This window comes from Centrocercus urophasianus, unplaced genomic scaffold (assembly GCF_019232065.1).
Source record: "Centrocercus urophasianus isolate 14NV4802_14NV808 unplaced genomic scaffold, USGS_Curo_1.0 seq_14, whole genome shotgun sequence".
In the NCBI taxonomy this organism is placed as follows: domain Eukaryota; kingdom Metazoa; phylum Chordata; class Aves; order Galliformes; family Phasianidae; genus Centrocercus; species Centrocercus urophasianus.
This window is the reverse complement of record NW_024884586.1, coordinates 28,843,220-28,865,722: the sequence shown is the minus strand read 5'-3', so window position 1 is coordinate 28,865,722 and position 22,503 is coordinate 28,843,220. Positions and strand designations below refer to the sequence as shown.

Below are 22,503 nucleotides of genomic sequence, written 5' to 3'. Positions count from 1 at the left end.
GCCACAGCCCCATGATGCACCCAGACTATGGTTGCTACAGTTCACATGGAGGACTGCCATTCTGCACTCTGGTAAATTTGACTCAGGTGTATTTTGCGTCTATTCAGCAGAGTGTTTCTGTAAAGTTTTAACACTTAAAAATGAACAAAGTAAGGCAACTGTAGAAGCAAATTCAGTCTCTTAAATTTAAGGAAAATATTAAGAAATAGCTCTTCAAAACAGACATGTAAAGGATAAAAGATTTTTTTCATTAGATTAAAAAAAAATGGAAGAAACGGAAAGAATCTAGAGATGTATATGATGATCACTGAGAAGCAATGACACCAAAATCAGAAGGGAAAGAAACTACATCAAAGAGGACTCTCATATCAAAAGTATCTAAGATGCAAAATAGATCACTAAAAGAGAGAAAAGGAAGAAATGTTATATTTTAGAGCACTAGGTCTTATAAGCTCCCAGCCCAACAAAATGCTAAAGCAACAGGTAGATCAGTAGGAACTCAGTTCTGCTGAATAGGCAGATGTCCATCCTCTAAAACATAAGTACAGGTTTACCTGTGAACAGATTGGTGGTTCCACTGAATTACAGGACTATTAACATAACTGAAATTTAGAGACAGAGATATGTGCTTTGCTGAATTAGGACAAAAATGTGCAGATACTTGCACTTGAATTTCTGTAAACAAGACTCTTTTTGCACATCTTAAGTAACTAATGGCAACTACTGTCATACCAACAGGCCAAACCCCTTATATTTCTGATATATAGTAAGTTGATACTGAAAGCACACTTTACACTGTCTTCTAGCAGCGGTCTCTATTTTGGTTTTAGATGGCTTATCCTCTGAAGGTGCCGTTCTCACTCCACTGACTAAGAAATAAATTCTAGACTACCTTACACTAAGTGATGAAGTTTAGATGACGTGAATTTCACATTTGGATAGCAGGCACATGGATTGACATATTGAAATTTACATCTCCATTCCATAATCACAGAATAAAATATTAATTCTTAGAAAGAGCAAGTGTACTAACTGATCTTGTTTCAAAAGGATGTCAACAGTTGCTGACTAATTTCTGCAGTGACTCCAGGATTCTGATGCAGATATCTTCATTCAGAATAAACTAACAAGATGCACCCAAAGACTTATGTCACTTTCACTCCCCACTACTGCAATCAGGCAACCGCTTGGAAAAATAGGAGTACTGTTGATCTCACCCCTGCTGATCCAATGGTCCACTGTGAGCATTTATTTTGGTTAAGTAGCATGGCTTCTGCTCCATACTCCCTGCTGCTGCTAGTAATTCCCCATTGCTCCATAAATAATGCTTATGGCTTCCCCAGCATGGATCTATTTTTCCGCTTTCATCAGCATTGCACTTGCTTTACTGTTACACCACAAAGAATTTCCCTGCTGCCCCCAGATGCCAGGAGTCAAGCCCATATATTCAGGAAAGGATACTTAAACTTCTTTTCTATAGCCCCAGAAGAGAGATACCTACTTCCTTGAGTCAGAGAATGGCCTTGGCACATGCCCAGATAATTCATCTGACAGCTTCATATCAGCTGTTCAGTTACTTCCTTGCCTTCTTTTGCCCTTTCCATTCCTCCAGCTTTAATAGTCTTATTCTACTATGTGCCTGCTATGAAATTTAAGTCCTGCCAATCTAACACTATTTTTCAGGAGTGGAAGCCCCGCTGTCTCACTGAGCTAACATTCACCTCTCAGTCCTGGCAGAACAGTTTCTACTATTTGAAATTCCTTTTATAATTTTTTAACACTGCCACTGAGTCTTAAAAATGTAACTATTGCAACATAAATTTAAGTATTATCATATGCATTCCACCCTACTGTGTAAGAAATCCACTATAGACAGGGAAAAGCAACTTTATGATATTGTCTTTACCTTTTCTAATGAAAAATGTTATTATGCTCAATGTTTTCTTGCATAAGTAAATCAGCTAGCTTACCATAGTTTACCACATTACTGGCTTTTTCTTTGTGATTTCCAAACAGCATTCCATGTGCGATGCACTTTAGGTTTTTCAGTGATGCCTTTCTCAAGGAATTTTAAGTACTAATTTCTACATGTAAATGCATGGGAAGTTTGAAAAAACTGTTTAATTAAACACAAACACACACATTGTAGGGTTCTTAAAAATGCCAAATGGTCAGTAGAGAAGTGTAAATCTTTCTAACGCAATCAAAAAAATTATATTATAGTTGACCTGATGGAATAGTTCATTTTCCACATCCATTTCATTCCTGGCTTTTTTTCTCCCATTGAGGTTGCCAGCAAAGGTAACAGTAAGTGCACGTGATTTCGTTAAAAGGAAATCTGTTAATTAGGAACTGGACAGATACCAGAAATTCATTTCACAGAGACCATTGATGAGCTCTGCAGTGGTAGCTGCTTTCCATTACCACCAGTGTAGGTCACAGTCAAATCACACACTAAGGCTAAAGTTTTCTTTTAGATCCTAGTGCTAAATCCCAGAGCTCTTTCAATAGCTGCCAGACTATACAGAATCTAGAAACTCATTGGGTAGAATCACAGGCAAAAATCCAGTGTAAATTTTTATATTGTTATCAACTTTCTGTGTGAACTTGTGCAAGTCACCTACTATTGCTCAATTTCTCCAAACTTAAAAATGAGAATAATACATTTTCCTTTAGAAAATACTTTGGAAGTTTAGATGAAGTGGTCTCTTTAATAGACAAATAATATTTTTAATACCATTATTGTGGAAGTTTAGCAACATGACAGCAAAGATATACTAATAATTGAAACTCAGAATTATTGTAAAATGTGTAAAGCCCTGATTCAACAGAGCATTTAAGAGGATGTACTATTCTGAACAGAGGTGTTCCATTATTGATTATTACAGAGATCTTGAACTCTTATTTACAACACGCAATTTCTGCAGATACATGAAAAGCTTGCCTGAGCAATCTTGCTTGTTCTACTTTTTAATGACAGGTTCTCTTGACAAAGTTTTGTGGCTTTTCTCTGAGATTTCCATCAACAGAACTCAAACTTCCTTATCATATCTTCTTTCTCAGATCTCTTCATTCTGCTCCTAATACCTGTTCTCTACATTTTATATCTATTTTTAAAGGTCTCAATGGCAACAATAGGCATTAACATGAATGTCCTGGCAGGGCTTCCCTGCCCCAAATCCTGCCACTCCTGATGCCCTAGTCATAGGGAGTAGACGACTGAATTTAAATTCTGTCTACTTTCCTAAATCACTTGTCCCTGTTACATTAAACATAGCCTCCTCTCCCACCAACTCCTCATTCACCTCTTCCCATTTCACTGCTGCCTTTCCTAATATGTCCTTAAACAATTTTAATCTACAGTTTTCCCACCTCTCCTAGCCTACTATCTAGGCCATCTGTGCTTCTGTTCCATTAAACACTAAGCACAATGTGTTGCAATCTACAGATTTATTCAAAACCAGGAAACTGTAAACAAAGTAGGACTTGTCGAGACAGGGGAGCGTGTAAGGACAGCCATATAAGTCATATGAGCAGCTTTGAATCTTGCCTCTGAGGGGTACAATGGCAGATTGTAAAAAGCAAGGGAAGCTTAAACGAAACTCTTCTGAACTATCTTCCCCTATTTCATGAACAATTCCTTCAAAACATAGTATTTAGTTTATACTCTAAGAATGCAACAGTAATGGAGATGATGACAATGAGTGTGAATCCAGTGCTCTCATACAAGACCAGAGTGACATTGCAGGAATCACAAATTCCAAAACTTTTTACTAAGCCAACGGAATAAAGAATATATGGAAATAAAACAATTAAAAAAGGAGCTAAAATCTGTACCTATTTTCACAGTAAATGATATTGAGGTCCATATTCACACGAGTGACAAACATGTGGCAGTCAATCCTGACTTCATTAATTGTAGGAGGTGGCAAAGCATGAGCAACGACAACAAGTCCCATGATTTGGCTGGGTACTGTCCGTCCATGAGACAGTGACACTCTCAGACGTAAGCGGCCTGTTATATGAATCACCTGAAAAATAAAAACAGTAAAAGAAAATCCAGTGAATTCTGGATGCGACCATGACATCAGTTTCTTTTAAAGGATATAATTACTATATCCTATAGAACACTTACCACAGCCAGAAACTGTAATAATTAACTTCCAGTATTAGTCTTAAGCTTATTAATATTGACTGTCAATATGTCCTCAAGGCAAAATAAAATAAAACAAATATATATGTATAATATATAATGCGTATATATATATAATAAATATATGTATATATAATATATATATATTTGTTTTATTATATATATAGGCAAATATTTCACATTCATCAAATAAAAACTCAGAACTCCTGTGCTATTGATTTTTATTGTAGTGGTTGTTACAGAAAGAGAATAATAATAACAGAGAAACCCCTAGGAATCCAATAAAAGAAAGGAGAGAAGGGGAGAAAATTGAACTAATGAAATGAGAAAAGGAGCATTAATTTCCTAACATTTTGAAACTGAATATGAGATGAAAAGATCATTAGTTTTGAAACTTTTCCATAACGGTTTTAATTTAATTGCTAGCTACCTACAACATGGAGACACTGCTCATAGCCTTGATTTACTTATTTCTGGTTGACAGTTTGCGAAGCAGCAGAGTACAAGTCATCAACTTATTGCATCCATTGCAAGCTTTTAATGCATCCATTGTAAGCTTTTAACGAGCTGGTAGAAATATAATGCCTTTGCTTAATGCACTATGTATGTATGGAAAACTCTAGGGATTGGTGGTTTCTCTCCCTGTTCACAAGACAATGCCAGGAGATGCTCAGGAGATCTAGTTGTACTCCTGGAGAATGAAAGTCTAAGAATGTTGAATGAAATGGAACAAGCTGAAACTCTGGGTACAGAATAATCCAACAGTTACAGCTTCATGCCTTCAGTAATTCTACCATGGAAAAAAATACATGAGTTGTTTTTTCAATAGAACAAAAGCACCAGACTCAAAATGTAAATTGCAGTTCCTGTACAAATGCATAAGGTGTCTTAAGAACTGGCTTGTGGAGGCTCTTCCAGATTTTCATCCTCAGAGCGCATTCCAGCCTCAGCATGAAGAACAGGGCTACAGAGCACAGGAGTCACTTTCACTGTGATCCCAAAATTGCTATGCAGAGGTCTGCAGAGATGTTGGTTAGTATGGGGTAGGGGACAGAATTGGGATGTAGTTACGTCCTCTGGCACTCATCTCACAGAGATAGCAGCCAAGCCCTTTGCATACTTCTGATGACATAGATAGTTAAGTGAAGGAGAAGCTCACGAGTAAGACTGCAGCTGAATTCAAATCTAATTAACGCTAGCACATGTATAATCTGAGCCTTGAAGTTTTTCCATCTTACCTCCTCCACCCTTCCTCACCCCAAATTTGATCATTAAAATTTTTCCTTTATTTGCTATTTAACTTTTCAGCCAGTATGGTGAATTATAATGAGGAAAATGCTTATTTGTTTTGTTTGTCCATTTCAAATGCAATTTTCTGACCACTCACATTAGAAGTAATTATTGCCTAAACTCACACTTAATGTACCTTCCAAGAACAAACTATTCTATGAATATTTGTAGATGTACCTTAAGGCAAGATGCAAAAATACCATTTCAAACACATTTTAATTTTTTTTTTCCCTAGACCTCATAAACTAATGAAGAAATGGCTAAAAGAAATAGGATTAACTTCACAGGAGGGGCAGTAATAGTGTACTTTGCTCCTTCTAGCTAGGCTTGCATATACATATGCTTTTTATCATTATCTGTCTTATTTTATCACACAGTTTCAGCTTACTCCAGAAACACAAATCTGTAAATACTTGGAAAAAAGCTGATGGATAACTAGTAATAATGTGAAAAATAATCTTATGCTGAAGTGCTATGCAAAAGTATTGTTGTTCTGTTGTTTTCTCAGAAAACTGTTATGTTAATGTGTTTGAAGTTGGCACTATTACTTAGGGGAAAAATTAAGATATATCACATTTAAAATCCATTTATCTTTTCCTTGTATTTTTTGAAGTCTCTACGTCATTTGCAGCTAACTATCAACATGATTTGATTTTGAAAAGCATCTATTCAATTAAAACTCACTCTTTCATTTTGGTTCCTCATCTGAAGTACACCACAAATGTAGTATTATCAACAAGAGATGGTTCCAAACATGCTAGGCACACCACATTTTACCATCATCAAGTTTCAAGAAAGTTTGCTTCCAGATTCAAATCACTGTTTGTTTCTAGCTCTTTCATGGATCAAGATAGGTTCTAAATCCCTATGTGAATTCAAACTTTATGGGTCAGCATTCAATTGCATTCTAATTCTGTACACTGGGAAACGTACAACAAAATGCTCATCAGCTCTAGTGCTTGTGTGTCTTAAAAAAACCTATTTCCATGCCTGAAACCCTTTCTATGACATTAGTCAAACTCACCAAATGGGAAATCTAATTGGTAGTAAGAAACAATACTACCTGTCACGACCTTGCCTACATTGTGAGTATTGCCACTTTTAACATTGGTTCATGTGAATTGAGATTAGGGGTGATAGGAATTATGGGGTCAATTATTGCCAGTAGGTAAAACTAATCTCTCTATAATTCAATCCCAGAGCACTAGTCTATCATACTCTAAATCAGTATAATGACTTTAATGAAGTTAAATTGCAAGAATAAACTGCTATGTGGAGTCCAATACTTGGATGCAGACGTAAATATTTAACAAAATTTTGATAGGAACATTCTGAAAAGCAAAACAAAATGCAGCTCTTCTGTGCTGCTTTATTTATAAATACTTTCTTCTGAACAATCAAAATCCACCTTGAAACTACGATTACCTTTCTTTTTCTAGTAATACTATATAAGAAGATTGTCATATTTAGATGTCACAGTTAGGTAGTGATACTGTGCTTTGTCCATTATATAAAAGGTGGGTGAATGCTATATTCTTGACCAAAGGAGTCATCAGAAACGTTTTATGTCAAGAGCTATACATATTTCTCCAGCATTTGTCTGTGTGTCTCCTAAATGAATAAGGCAGTCTGAAATTAGTAGGGTTTTTTTTTTTTTTTTTTTTTTTTTTTTTTTTTTTGATAACTTAATGAAAGATAGATTGGGTTGTGAGATTTTTTTATTTTTTGGCTTGCAAACTATTTACTGGCAGATATTCTAACTTCCTTGATACTTTCATCATATAGAAGTGGAGGGAATCCACAATGAACTTTATGTCCTGATCTAGACTAGGGTTTGACATAGACCACTATAACTTGTATTACTGCTTGCAATGTTGTATGATATTTGTACATGGACAAACAGGTAGATGAACCAAATACCATTCTGCAAGAATAAAACTGGTGACCTTGTGAAATAAATAGAACACATATCCTGCTGTAAAATGTCAGACTAAAGCAAAACAAATACTATAAAAATCTTCTGTACTGCTTAATTGCTTTGTTAAAAAATTCTAAATCAACTTTGCCTGACACTTCAATATCAGAGAAAAAAAAAGCATTATTTGGCTTTTATTTTTAGCTGATTAGAAAAGAGATTTGCAAAATATTATATGTACATGTAGTGTACATATAATAGGGAGTACATGTATACACAATTTATGGTGAGTGTGGGAGTGTCAACAAGCCACATTGCTTGGACAAATATATATTTATTTTCCCTGCCATATGCTCTCTTTAATCATCTGTTAGGCGATAAGCACTTGGATGTACTCTACTAATGTCTTCTCATAATAAACAAGAGCATCACAAAGACCTTGATAAAACCTTTCCTCTGTCAAGACTTAAGGAAAGGAAAGCCCAGTACTTGAAAAACACATCTGGAAACCGCTCATCATCCTTTAAAGATAAGTCTCACCTCTAGAGATGGAAATATTTTCTTTGTCAAAAGGCATCTTTAAATATTACATCTATTTTTTTTCACATACATGTGATATAAAAGTAAGGACATGTATTACCAGAGGCAATAAAAACCTGGAAGCATGAGAAATCTGTGATTTTTACCTTTCAGATATCTCTGTGTTCTTCAAAAGTTAAACTTCAATTAGAAATAAATTTCTAAACTATTTCTTTTGTTTTCTCTGTGAATGACGATGCCAATTTATTATTGAACTGAAACAACCACATTGGCAAAAATTCTTCCTCCACCTCATTTCTCTTAATGAGACATTAAATTTGAAACCTTAAAATTATAGCTTAAATCCAAATTTTGACAAGACAGTCATGTATGAAAACATCCTAATACAGATTGTGTGCCTGGATTTTTATGCAACTGTCTTATGAAAATCTCACAGATACATTTCTTCCCCCTAACAAAAAGAACTGTGATTATCAAGAATTTATATATTTGCTTTGGTTTCTCAAAGGTGTTATTATATCTTTCCAAAATTAACATTTAAACCTTTAACATACTGTTAATTTCAATAACTAAAACTGACTGAATCTTAGAAATTGTAGCCATATATTTGGAATATTTATTTACTCATACACAGACATGTGGACACCTATCTCTAAACTTGCCTGTAACACTAGACAGATGTGTTTTAACACTCCACAATATAAAGCATGCCTAAATGGTTTCAGGTGATTTCTAAACTAAGATCAGACATTTGGAAAAAGGCTTTCCTTTCAGCTTTTCAAAGAAAACAGTCTACTGTTGTTTCTGCGGTTCAGCGATATCTCACAAAGTCTTCTTTTCTGACATCAAAGTATAACCATGCCTATCAACCCAAACTTCAGTATAGTCTTCTTTATGTATCAATGTTGTCTTCTCCTCTTCCTGTACTCTTCTGCAGTTACCACAACACTTTTAAGTGCAAGCCTTGCACCTGTGTTGAGGCAACCTCCACTGTCAATACAAGCTGGAGGATAAAAGGACTGAGAACAGTCCTGCCAAAAAGGATTCAGTACTGGTGGATGGCAAGAGGCCTATCAGTACCTAAAGAGAAGCTGCAGGAAAGAAGGGGACAGATTCTTTAGGAGGGTCTGTGGTGACAGGACAAGGGAAAATGGCTTCAAACTTAAAGAGGGTAGAATTAGGTTGGACTTAAGGAAGAAGTCTTTTACAGTGAGGGTAGTGAGGCACTGAAACAGGTTGCCTAGGGAAGAGGTGGATGCTCTGTCCCTGGAGACTTCCAGGGCCAAGGCTGGACCAGGCTCTGAGCAGCCTGATCTAGCTGTGGATGTCTCTGTTCATTGCAAGGGAGTTGGACTAGATGACCTTTAAAAGAATTATATGATCCTGTAATCTACGATTTGCTTGTTTTCCTATGGTCAGAAGCTATTTACTTCTGAGGTTCTGCTGCCTTGTCATCTCTCCTAATCTTGGGGCTGCTCTTCCAATCTTCAGGAAAGGTTTGGAAAAATATGAAACTTGCCTATCCTTGTTATACAGCAGCAGTTAGGTTCAAAGAGGTCCAGTAAGGTCTTGGGTTTGCAGTTCCAGTAATACTTGCATATTCCATTCTCAGACCTACTGCATTTCAATAAACGCTGCAGTATTCCTCATATGAAGTCCCACAGAACATGCCATGTTGGTGTTCAAAATAGCATATTACTACAGCTGCAGTATGTTGATTAATACACCAGTTTGATGTGCCCCACATGCATTTGACATGCTGTACACACATGTCAATTCTATATCACATGGAGAGCTATTTTAGTACGCAAAGGAAACACTGGACTAGCAGCATGTGTCATGTAAATTAGATTGCACGTGCCCAGTAGCCACTCCAGGGGATTCCTGCATGTCTGGAAACCTGATGAATTACCTCACAGATAAAGAAGTTTGCAGATGCATGCTCCTGTTGTGTCACTGCCTCTTTTCCATTCCAAGATTAGCATCCTATCTTCTTTCATCCAACTTCATAACATCATCTACGTTTTTTGCTGGACAGCATAACAGAATAACATGCCTACTTATAATAAATGTTCTCAACTCTTATTTGGCTCAGAAGTTTGCTGTTTCGGTTTTATTCTTTAAGAAGCACTTGTATGCCCAGAAATCTTATTTTTTCCAGACAATAGTGGTTCATCAAATGAAAGATATTGCTTCTACATGTAAACCTTGTCCTACTGTATCAGGTTTGCACCAGAACAAAGGAAACCAGTCATCAGTCAGCCATTCTGAACGATGGTGACCAAGAAAAAAAGAGTCTAGGAAATAATCTCTGAATCCCGAGAAACACTTTTGAAAGTAAAATGCACTGTCTTAATTCAATTTTGCACTGAATGCTACCTGAACCACTCTTAAGACTTGTGGTCTTGAGCACCTTATCAAAGAACGCAAGTCTGATTTCAAGGAGGGCAAACATTATTCCCAACACATATGTAGTTTCAAGATCAATAGCCTCTTTACCACCGGCAAGTACATTTTAAATCCCCTCAAATACACCTGCAAAAGACAGTTTGTGAATGGAAATGACATTTACATTTAAACAGCATATGTAGTCTCAGGATGTATTCTATTGTTAAAAAGTCAGTACTACTTTCTGGAGACACTCTTGGCTTTTCTACTCGCCCCAGACATCACTTCCTCCAAATAATAAGATTCAAAAGCTATTTCACTGCTTAGAACAGACAGAAAGAGAATTTAGCCTAATCCTAAGGGTTTTAAAAATGTATCCTTATGAGACCTCAAACACACTGCATACTTAAAGGCATGCATCATGTGAGAAGCACCATGGCTTGGCAAACTCGGTTCATAGCTCTTGCTCAATGCCAAAAAGGACCCAAGTAGAGTAATACTTATTGCATATAAGAACTACTGACTCCAGTAGCAAGCACAATAGCCAGAGTCACTTTCATTCAGGTATGCCACAAACAGCCTTCTGCATAAAAGCTAGTGCTTTGATCACACATGCAAAAACTTCTTGGGATGCATAATTCCAACTCTCCCTCTCAGGATGCACAAGCTCTTATCTCCCATTCCTTTCTCACTAACTAATAAACTACAGGAAAGGTGATGAGGACCACCTTCTAACTCCCCAAAAGAGCGAAGTCAAAACAAGAACCTGAAATTGCCAACCTTACACCTATCACATGAAGCTCACTGATCTAGAAGTGTCTAGGTTCGAGTTATCGAAACAATAAACTGCAACCATATTGTAGAAGTAATGGAAGACTGTTACACGAGAAATGACACATACAACTGCCATTACAAACAGAAAAGGAAACTTCAAGAATGTACAACAGGTGGTTTTTCATGAGTCATCAAGTTGTAACACTCTGGGAAATGGACAAGACCAGAGTTTGCTCAAGAATAATTAATAAAAAACATATCTGCATTTTGGATAGCATTAGATCAACATTATTAGACCCTTCATGTATGGACAATTTCTTATTCTATTACAGAACAGTACCTTTGCTTTATTATTTAAGATAATATGTTAGGAATAATTATTTAGTACAGCATAGTGCAATAAAAAATTGTGAGATTAAAATACTCCATTCAAAAGTATATTTAAGTCATAAAATATGTTACTATTCCTTCATTTTCTGTGTTACGATTTTTTACTAATTGTAACAGATCACCTATTTTTCTCTAAATAAAAGATGATGTGGAGCCAACACTCCAGAAATTAGCTTCATAGAATTAGCAAAAACATGCATTGCTGAGTTTTATATATTCTATTTTTTCATTTATTTTTCCAAATACAACTGCAAATCTACTATCATAGTCAACCTCCTCAATAGCAGCTCCAAATATTCTAATATTAAACAGTAATTCAACACGTCAGGTTTTATTTTAATACCTTTGAACTCTTTTTTTTTTTCTAGGATCTTACTAACAACTAGATATACCAACAATGCATTTTTTTTCATAATCCAAAATTTACGAGCATTTGAAGAAGATCAACTTATTTAAGAAATGGATGAAGAAGAAAATGAATGAAATCACCACAATGCAACCTGAAAAAGTAGCCATAAAAATAACAGCGTACTTTTTGAAGTAATTGGCACAAAGACTGTTCTAGTGCAGATTGCTGCAAGAGCGCTCTTGGCAAGAACATCATAAGCACTAGCAAAACTTTAATATGCTCAAGCAGCCAAATACAAACTGACACTAGGAACCCATGTGTAGCAACAAACGGGAAAAAAATAAAGTATTTCAATTTAATACAAACCTATATACAAAGAGATCAATTTTTTACAATTCGTGGTTTAGCATACAATCCTGCTGTCCTCAGAGTGAATATAGAGTAGCTATACATAAGAAATTAGAATTATCAATTCTAGGGAATTTCTCAAGAGTCCTTTTGATATGTAATACAGCAAGTATAATGACTAAAAAACCAGGCATCAAAGCATTAAATGAGATCAGGTTGAGATCTATTTAGAAAAGACAGGTTTAAGCTGGAAAAAGAATCTCTTTTATATGACCTCCAGAACAGACCATTTGCAGAAGAATTCAAGATGAGCAGATTTATTCTTGCATATTTGCTTGCTTTACAGCTGCTTTTAAATATAAACTCTAAAATTTCTAATACTGAATTATTGGAGTACTAAGTCTATATAGTAAAAATGATTAAGAACCCAGGATTTTCTTATACTCCAAGCAACTACTATAATGAATTTTGTGTGTTGAATTCAGAGGAATAAATGAAATGGCTAATTTTAAATCTAGGTAATGTAACTAACTTTCTAACAGATCTATTGTAGAATCTGGCAACTGTTGGTCTAATCTAGGAATCCAGAATGCCTTAGAAATTTTGGTAGACTGTATCCCTGATTTGTGGTAAATAATTATTTAACCCTGAAACTCAAAAGATAGCTCTACTTTAAGATTTTCCACTGCAAGTCTTTGGTGTTCAAATGTATTGCACTTCTTTTTCTTCTCACAGAATGTTTGAAGTCCCCCTTAAAAATAATACCTTCAGGATATTTTTTCCTTAATACCATTTAAAGAAAGTTGAAAGCATTTAGTAATTGAAGTGTGCTGGTTCTAATAAAGGAATTGTCAACCCTGCCCACAAGCAAACTCTCCCAGAGCTTGCTATTCCTGAATGTGGGTGATCCTGTTAGAATTAAAAAATAAACACCCCCCCCAAAAAAAGGACTTCTGTGGCATCAGTTCCAACACAGTTTATCGTAATATCTAGGGGTAGAAAACTAGCTATATCATTTTGCAACAGAGAGGCTGGAAGGTTTTTTTAAAAAAGTTAGCCTGAATCCTGTGTGTTAGGGCAACCAAGTCTCATTACACTAAAGATAACCAATAATAAACATTCAGATGCAGCATCTTTATTTCTATCTTTGGACTGAGAAATAAAAGTGTATTTTCCTTCTTTTTCCTTTTTCACCCACATTTTTATTTGATGTTGTTCTTAGAACCCCAAAATTACCTTAGGTGATTCTGTGCTCCATGAGAATTAGATAAAACAAAATATCTGATACTAATACATTTTACAGAGGGAAAAAAAAAAAAGAAAATGCTGTTGTCTGTGAAGATGGAAATGGATTCCCCAATTTAGCCTTAATTAAGACTGTAATGTTTAATTTCTACTTCAGCTCTCCACCCACGGTAGCACCCCAGAATCTGCTAGGAAGATAGCCAAGAAAAATCACATTTGCTCTATATTTTGTGGCTAAATGGCACAATGACCTGTGCTTTTGTCAGAAAATAAAAGCAGGGACCCACTATGATAGAGGTTGAGAACTACCATTTCAATTACATTAATACCACAGTTCCGCTGCTTGTCATAACAGTGCTGGTACAGGCTCTTACACAGACAAGCAATTATTTTGTTGATTTTACTGCTTGCATGTTTTCACCTAGCATGGCACTCTTCCCACTTGCTGTGTACAAACACACAAGGGTTACTGGAAGATCTTTCTTGTAAAATGTCATAACTGTGACAAAACTAAAGATGGATATCAGCAAAAAAGATTAATATTGCCTAATTATGAATGTGCTCCCTCTCACCATCAGTGACACGTATATAACTCAAGTCTGTATTTTCAATTCAGAAGAAAACATATAGCAAAGTATATGAGGTAATTTTCTTCCAAATATACAACTGTATGTCTCAGAAAAGCTGCTACAGGGGGCCAGTTATCCTCCACATCCATGCAGTGAACAGGAGTAAATACAGAATGGTGTACAGTTCTCTGGCACATCTACCAAAATCTAACCTCAGCTGTTCTCTGAATGCGTTCAGTATTGTATCTATATATGTATTATATATAACAGTTTTCATATTGTCTTGATAACCATATGACATAACTAGGATTCAGTCTTCAAGCCCCAAGTCCTGGACTGTCCTTACAGAACCTGGTAGTAGGGGAATGCAAGGTGACATCACCAGAGCCCTTCTAGAGAAGCAACTGCAAATCTGTATGAGCACTTGTCAAACCACAGGTCAACATCCTCTCCTAGAACGGCCAATGATGGCTGACAAAAGGAGACTATCAAGCTAGGCAAGCATATAGATGACATTTCACTTGCAGATTCTCCCAGGAGTTCTTAAAGAAAAGGCATGTGTTTGTTTTGGCATTCAAAGTGCCCTGTGGCAATGAGTATCACTGTTGAACTATGGCCTCAGTAAGTACCTCCTTTTGCTTGCTTGGAATTTGCTATTTACTACTTTAATTTTGTTCCCCACCTCACATAGTGAAAGACTGCAGAAAATTATACCCTATTCACCTTCCCTTTACACTGGCGTTTTTTCCATCTGCCTCCTTAGTCATCTTTCTTTGAAGCAGAATCTCCTAGGTGTATTTTAGCTGTTCTGCCACACTGATCAATGTTGTCACTGTTTTGCTGCTATATTATCTTCAGTTTGAGATGAGGTAGGATAAAAAGCGTACGAGTATTAAAGATAAATACACACTGATTTGTACAGTGGAATACGACATTTTCTTCTTTGGTTTCTATTCCTAGCATTGTTTACTTTCTGATTACCACTGAGCACTGGGCTATTCCTTTCACAGACCATATATTACAACTCTAAGGTATCTCTTCTGAGGAGTAACAGCTAGTTCAGAGCCCATCATTCTACATATAGAATCAGGATTGTTTTTCCCAAGTGTATTACTTTACATTTATCTCAACTGAATTTTATCTGCTTTTTTTTTATAGCCCCTTCTCACAGAATCATGAAGATCTTGTGCTACTGGTCTCATTAGGCTTACATTTTTACAGTACAATAAGCACTGTAACTTTCCTGGTCTACTTGATTTTCATTTAATTTATGACTATGTAAAAAACCAAAGGCCCCAGGAAGAGCAGTCTTTGAAAAAAAAAAAAATAAAATACAAATGACCTCTTAAATAGCACTTACTAATTACCAGAGGATCCTCCCCTTCTTCTGACATTTTAATTTCTCTGAGAATTTCAGAGATCATGCTGATCACTCTGGAAATCCAGCTATACTATAACAAATGGAAATCTCCCATAGACATGCTTGCTAATTCCCTGAGAAAGCTGTGTAAAAGGCTTTGACTTTTCTTTGACCTACTGTATTTATTTTTATGTCTACCAATTCTGTTCTTACTTTATTTTCAGTAAAAGTATTGCAGGTTATGAGCCTCCTTGTGCAAAGTTGCAAGGAAAGCGCCACTTAAGGAAGACACAAGGAAGGCATTCACACTAAGCACTGTAAATTAATGTATGTGAAAAGAAAATGTATGATAAGAGACATCCTTGCTGAAACAAATCTCTTGCAGGACTTTCCACAAAACATTAGAGTTCTCAGATCCCTGGTTCATCTCTATAAAATCTGAATGAGTATACAAACCTATTTTGCACAATTCTATTAAATGCAATAAAATACTGATACCGATAGCCTGCAGCACCATCCTAAGCCTCTCCTGAAACATTTCAAGAACATAAAAATATAAATACATACTTTCAATCAAATCAAATTTGCAGAGAAATATTCAGTGACGAGTGCTTCATGTTTCAGTTATGCATTATCAAATCACTCCAATTTTGCAACAGATTTGCAATTCGAAATCAAGTCAATTTTGTGGAGAGAAGGATTTTTTTTTTTTTACTGGTATTTCAAGGAATGATATTGTCAATATTAGCTGAAGTCCATCCAAACAAGGTATGTTATTTTCATCTTAAGAAAAAAAAATAATTCTACTTAGAGATGGATGATCTTTGCAAACCTATGACCTTCTCATTGACAGCTACAAATGGACTACTATATATGATTTGTTTCTATAAGCCACTCAATGTAGCAAGCTAGATTATAGATAGCAACTTACTAGTAAAAATCATAATAGAACAGAATTGTTTTAAATGCCAGATGTGGATAAATGGAGAGCAAGAACTGATGAGATTCATGTTCTTGAAACTACACTGAAGAATTACAGCAGACTCTTGGCTTATCTGCACCTGGAATCAATTCAGTAATTTTTAATTCTTTTTTTTTATTATTATTATTATTTTTTTTTTTTTTGCTGTTTGCTTAACATTTATTAATTGTTATGCAATTAATTCAGAAGTTGGCAAATTTCACATGTACAGATTAATTTTCTTTCACACACCCACCACCTAGAAAACATTTTTTTGAACAACAGGTTACCAAGAAATTACCTCCACATGAATCACATTTATAAATGAGATTTAGTAAGGGTGTTGCATGCCACTTATCAATCCACACTAAACCTTTCTTTATATTTGACTAAGTTTTTCTGTATAATTTAATAAAATGACAAGAAAAAATTAGGGCAGCTCTGCATTTCACTTATTTCAGAACTCATTTTCTTCAATGATGGTAGACTTTCATTTAGGAGTATGATGCATATCATGTCCTACTGAAGTAAACTGTGTGCCTGCCCCATCACCCAGTGGTCAAAGAATTTGTACCTTCACAAAAATCTTCAGGTTGCTCAGATGTCAAATGTTTCTCATCTGGAATGAGGGCCACTCATTTGCCCTCGATGTCACACTCATTTTGATGGCTGAAATGTTTATTCAGAGGGGAAGTAGAGATAATGAGTGAGATTTCTTTGCTCCTGGTTACTAGAGGCTATTCATAAGATTTCAGACTCAGTACATTTCTCATTGCAACAGAAACCAGCACAGAGTGAAAGGAAAAATAGCGTTGCCAACTCTCATCTTATTATAAATCTCACCCTATTTGGTGTTTAATGGAAAGACTACAATTTCTTTTACTCACCGCCCCCCCCCCCTTCCCTGGCTCAGGCTGCTACTGTAAACAGGATAAATAGATTTTTTTTTTTATTTACAGACAGCTAAGGAATGTGTCTTATACAGTCAGTTTATTTGTGGTCTATATGAGTCTAGAATGGAAGCATTTTGTTGACAAAAATGAGGATTTTCTATTTCTCACTATCAATGCAGAGGTTCAGATAAATCTGCATAGTTAGGTAGAAGAAGACAGAATGAATTCAACACTCAGTGCAGACCTTAAGATACACAAGTGTGCTAGCTATGATGCATAGAAGTGCTGCAGGGCTTGTAAGAATTCAACTCAGACATTTAGTTACCTTTGCACAGAGAATAAAACATGGCCTTGGTTCTCTCTCCTGCAATGCTGTGAAAACTACGTAGAAAAAAAAAAACTCCAGTCTTTTCAGAATCTAAGTTAAAAATCTAAAGTAAGCCCTTTGGGTAACAACTAAGGGTAGAATATACATGCACAAGAGCTGCTCTGAAAGTAATGCCTCCTATTTTATTATGTTGGTCCACAACCTCAGAGGCAGATGTTGGTATGGCAGTAGAAGCTCAATCTTCCCACCAATATTCTATTACATTTTGTTTCCATAAGACAGATGGTAGCAGAAGAGCTATCTGCCAGAATGGTGTCTGGCATGGAAGCAAAGATGAAGGTGTGGAACTGAATTCCTCCATAAAGAAAAAATGGTACCCACTGACATTCACTGATGCTTGCTGAATATTTATGGAGACTAAACAGTGGATGGAGGGAGTGGGTAGTACATTTCAGCAGGGGCATAAGTAACATGAAAGACAAGCCACGTTCCAGATAGCCATGCACAGCAGTCACACCACAAAATGAAGAGCATCTCAAGCCATGTGAGTCAGCAGATTCCAACCAGGGAACTGCACATGGAGCTGAATATCAGCTTCACTGCATTAGAAGTGATGATGCAAGCATCAGAATACTGCAAAGTTCGCACAGATGGGTCCCATAGATACCCACACAGGAGCAGAAAGAGCGCTGTAAGCAAGTTTGTCAGAACCTGTTGAACTGAAGATGGCAGTTCCCTGGAGCACATTATTACCAGTGACAAGACGTGGTGTCATTGCTACAAGTTGGAGTCAAAATGGAGGTGCATGGAGAATGTGAATTCCCCACTGAAGAAAAGTCCAAGATGCAACTCTCAGTGGGTAAAGTGATATGCACTTTTTGTTTGAGACTGGAAAGAGCTGATTCTTCTGGATTTCCTGGAATCTGGACAAGCCATCAACTCTGACCACTATATTACAAAGCTGACCAAGCTGATGGCTCGAACCTCTAGAGTAGGGACATAGAATTAGACAACTTTTCTCTTGCAACATTAATGTCAGGCCTCACACCAGTTTGAAGATTGTGGATCACATGGCTGGACTGTTCTACTCACCATATAGTCTGGATTTGTCAACTTCTAACTTTCATTGGCTTGAACAGATGGAAGACAGACTGTGTGGGTGACCATTTCCTGGCAATGATGCCATCATAGCAGCTGTGAAACAGTGGTTTACCTCCTCTGGTGCAGATTTTTATGAGTGCAGCAGGCAGGCTATTGTTCATTGCTGGCACAAATGCACATCTAATGGTGGTGGCTGCTAAAAAATAACACCTTGTAGCTGAGAATTTGCTTTATCAAATAGTATTACTGTTCTCTTTGGACCTGTTGTAGTTTCCACGGAAATAAACAAGAGGCATTACTTTCAGAATGACCTAAGTACTCTCATATATGCTTTAGTCACATGACCAGTCCAGTGATTTAGTGGGATTGTGTATATGATTTATTTGCAAAATAAGTTTTTATATGGCCTTGGTATCCATTGATAAGATTATTAGAAATCTATACAAAATTTAACAAAGCAGTATCAGTGGGTTCATGTAAAATGTAATTGGAATCTACAAAAATAATGCCAAATGCAATAGAAGAGTATTTTTAATAGATTTTAAAAATCATCCTAAGGAAACTTTTTTGCAAGTGCATAAATTCCCTCATCAAAATCTATAGAATCTTTACAAATACCTTTAGGAAAAAAAAAAACTGAAAAAAAAAAAAAACACCCAACAACAACAAAAAAAAAACCAAACATGATTCTTATTAAACCTGATAGAACTTTCCAGTAAGGAAAGGAAAATAGGCTAGGAACAATTGTAAACGTTGGAAGCATTTAAATATTTTGACTTGGTGAGCTACTAGTAGCTCAGTAAGATCCAGTGATGCCTAGTATTGCCTGGCCACGTAAAACAGCTCAGGATTTGGCTCATTATCCTGTATAAGTCACTACTGTTAACAGTTCTCCTCTTTTGTCATCCACTTATGTCAAGAACCTCCTGTAAATCTCAGGTGAAATCCACAGGACATTTTGTACAGAAATGTGCTTTGTATAATTGAGTGTCTGGTTTAGCTGCTCAATTTAAAGCAAGCCATGGCTACAACACTATATTTTGTTGGATGTATTTTCTGGCTTTGTGTGGTATTGGCTGCATGATCTGATAAAAACAGAGGCTAAATGAACTCAACAATTTGTATTCCTACAGCCACAAGTTTATTGGCTTGGTGTTTTTTTTTTTTTTCCTTGGCTCTGTCTGTAAGGTTCATTACTTACAGTTACTGCAGAATCAATTTGAAATGGCCAAAATCAGTGATGGAATTTATAGCACAATAAACGTGCTGCCGTACAAGTGCTGTTACACATGAAAGGGTCTGGGAATATTATTTTCAACAATCCTTCTACATAGCAGAGTGTTCTGTTTTTATCAATTTAACGGAATCATCACAGGCATATTCTGAGAGGTGTAATCCTGACAGCTACACAGCAGATTTTCTCTGAGGCAGATATTTTTACAGGAAAACAATATTATTGATAAAATCTTAGCATATCAGAACACAGAAGGGAAACTGAACACATCTTTTTCATTCTCCACATCAGGCATCTGCATTTCTATTTCAACAAAAACCCAACCCTGAACCAGAAACAGTTTAAGAAAACATTCTCACATTCCTAAGGTGTATATTAATTGGTTCTCAATTTAGCAACTGTGCAATCAACAGTAAGAGCACATGGTGGGCAATACATTCCATGGAAAACACAGAGGGCACTTGAAGCTAAAACAAAGTATACATACAGGCAACTCTGATGCTAAAGTTTAGAAAGATTTACATTTGTATTTCGTCTATTTTTCTTTCCAAGTATCACCATTATAGACATCTCATATTTTATGCCATTGGAAGCCAGAAAGTTTTAACTTTAGCATGATGCATTGTGAAAAAATACAGAAGAGACAGATGGCAGGCTGCCCTCCCCAGAATTTAATTTCATACATGCATGTGATTGCTAATAGGCAGGTACTAAAAAACAATTTTCCTTGATGGAGAAGAGCTGATAAATTATCAACGTAAACTTCATCGGTGGTTGCTCCAGTGATCTAAGGCTCTTCTGTGAGTTTTATACCATCAAAGTCTGCATCTTACAACCAAATCAAAATTTATGAAAGCATATGACTACAAAGTAACTGAAAGCAACTCATAATGCACGTTTGTCTACTGTGATTCAGCTCCCTGCTTCTGCAGGGAAAACTGTTAGCTGTGTATAGTGCCACTTCTCTAATCTCGGGCACATGACTGTGGGAGAGCCAGGCCAGGTTTGGTGATGCCTGTTGAGCTAGTTAAAATTGGGCACTGCACTTAGGTGCCTCTTAAACATAGCGCTAGGTCTACCAGTAGACTGACCTAACCAACACCGTCTTTGTAATAACACAACCACATGAGTGATCACAAAAATTGAAAGCAGTTCATTATCTACAGCAAAAAATGCATGCATTTAATTATTTAAATAGGGACAAACAAAAAGAGGAGAAGTGTATCTGTAACGTTCAGAAAAAAACACAGGCCTGGAAATTGCAAGACATGACTGAATTGAAAGGGCTCATTGCATTCACATGAAATAAGCATTCCGTTCCTGCACGCACACATTCTTCAGGAAAATTCACAGAATTGCAGAATTGTAGTGGCAGGAAGGGACCTCTAGAGATCAAATAGTCCAACCCCCCACCAAAGCAGCCTCCCTAAAAATGGCTTAACAATTTGCGCATTGAATAAGACTTACCTGTATTGACAGTGTAAAGCGTTCATTTCAGATGTAAACATTTCACACTGTGGCTGGTAACTACTAGTTACAATGTTTTGAAAAGCTCATAACGATTAAATATTGGTATGCCTGTAAGAATTCAGGTCTGAGAAGCAGTAACTCAAGAGCAGATGAGCTCTGACTGCTCTGATAAAAACACATTTGCCTTGAACAAAATGAAGTGATATTCCCACTATATATTTGATGAGAAAAGTTTCTTGGTTGTGAAAAGACTGAAACATTTTGATACAGGGAAGATGTTGCTTGCAACAAGGTCAGTAATTCTATAAAGTGAAGCTATGGGAAGAATCCCTAATTCTTGAATCTTCTTTTAACTAGAACAATACCATCAATAAGAAAGTCACTGAACTTCCATCCTCTTGTTCTAGTCATTTGCAGTCTATATTACTCTTCCTATGTCCTTAAATGAAAAATAAAAGAACAGGAATACAGCAGAATAAATCTCAAAATTAGGAAATTATGTCAAACTTGGGCAGAGGTACTCTTTTAATGAATTACTGATGTTATATATTGTTTGGCCTAGGATGGAAAATTTAGAATAGAAAATAATTATAACTGAAGAGTTGTGTATAAAATAAACAGAAAAGGAGAGTGGGACTAGGAGCTTTTAATGGGTTATCACAAAGGAAAGTGAAAAGCATATTGATTACAGCTGATAAAACAGAACTTGGCTGTGTCCTTTTAATGACAAACAGTTCACACAGCACTGTGAACAGGAAGTTCAGAGAGAATGAAATATCTATCCAGAAACAGGGGAATAAAAAATTGCAACCCTCTTTAGGGTAACCTCTTTAGAGCTCAGACCACTATGTAATACATATGGATTGCTAATATGGACTCCAATATGAAGTTTGCATTAAAATTCCTACCTCCTGTAATACACAATGTTTTCATTTATCTGAGATCATTTGCATGAATTTTGAATTGAAAAAAATAAGACATGTAGTCTTCCAAGCTTATTCTCAAATACAGATTGTTTTCCTTTAAACAGGTACAAAATTATTGGTTCTAAGTAGTTTCAGCCAAAAAGTATAGCAGTAACAATTAATTTTTTTTTATTTCATAGTGGTTATAGATGTATTAAGGTGTATAAGCTCTAGAGTCAGTACAAGCCTTGCTCAGCTTTCTTTAAAAGCACTGGGAGTAATAAAGACTT

General features: G+C 36.1%; 1 protein-coding gene across 1 annotated transcript in view; it reads right to left on the bottom strand.

Moving 5' to 3' along the window:
• NPAS3 (neuronal PAS domain protein 3) overlaps positions 1-22,503 on the bottom strand; it is a 579,942-nt gene that overhangs the window by 26,754 nt on the left and 530,685 nt on the right. Inside the window, exon 12 of the mRNA XM_042813282.1 lies at positions 3,838-4,031. Coding sequence (XP_042669216.1) covers positions 3,838-4,031 — 194 coding nt within the window. The remainder of the gene's footprint in view (positions 1-3,837; positions 4,032-22,503) is intronic.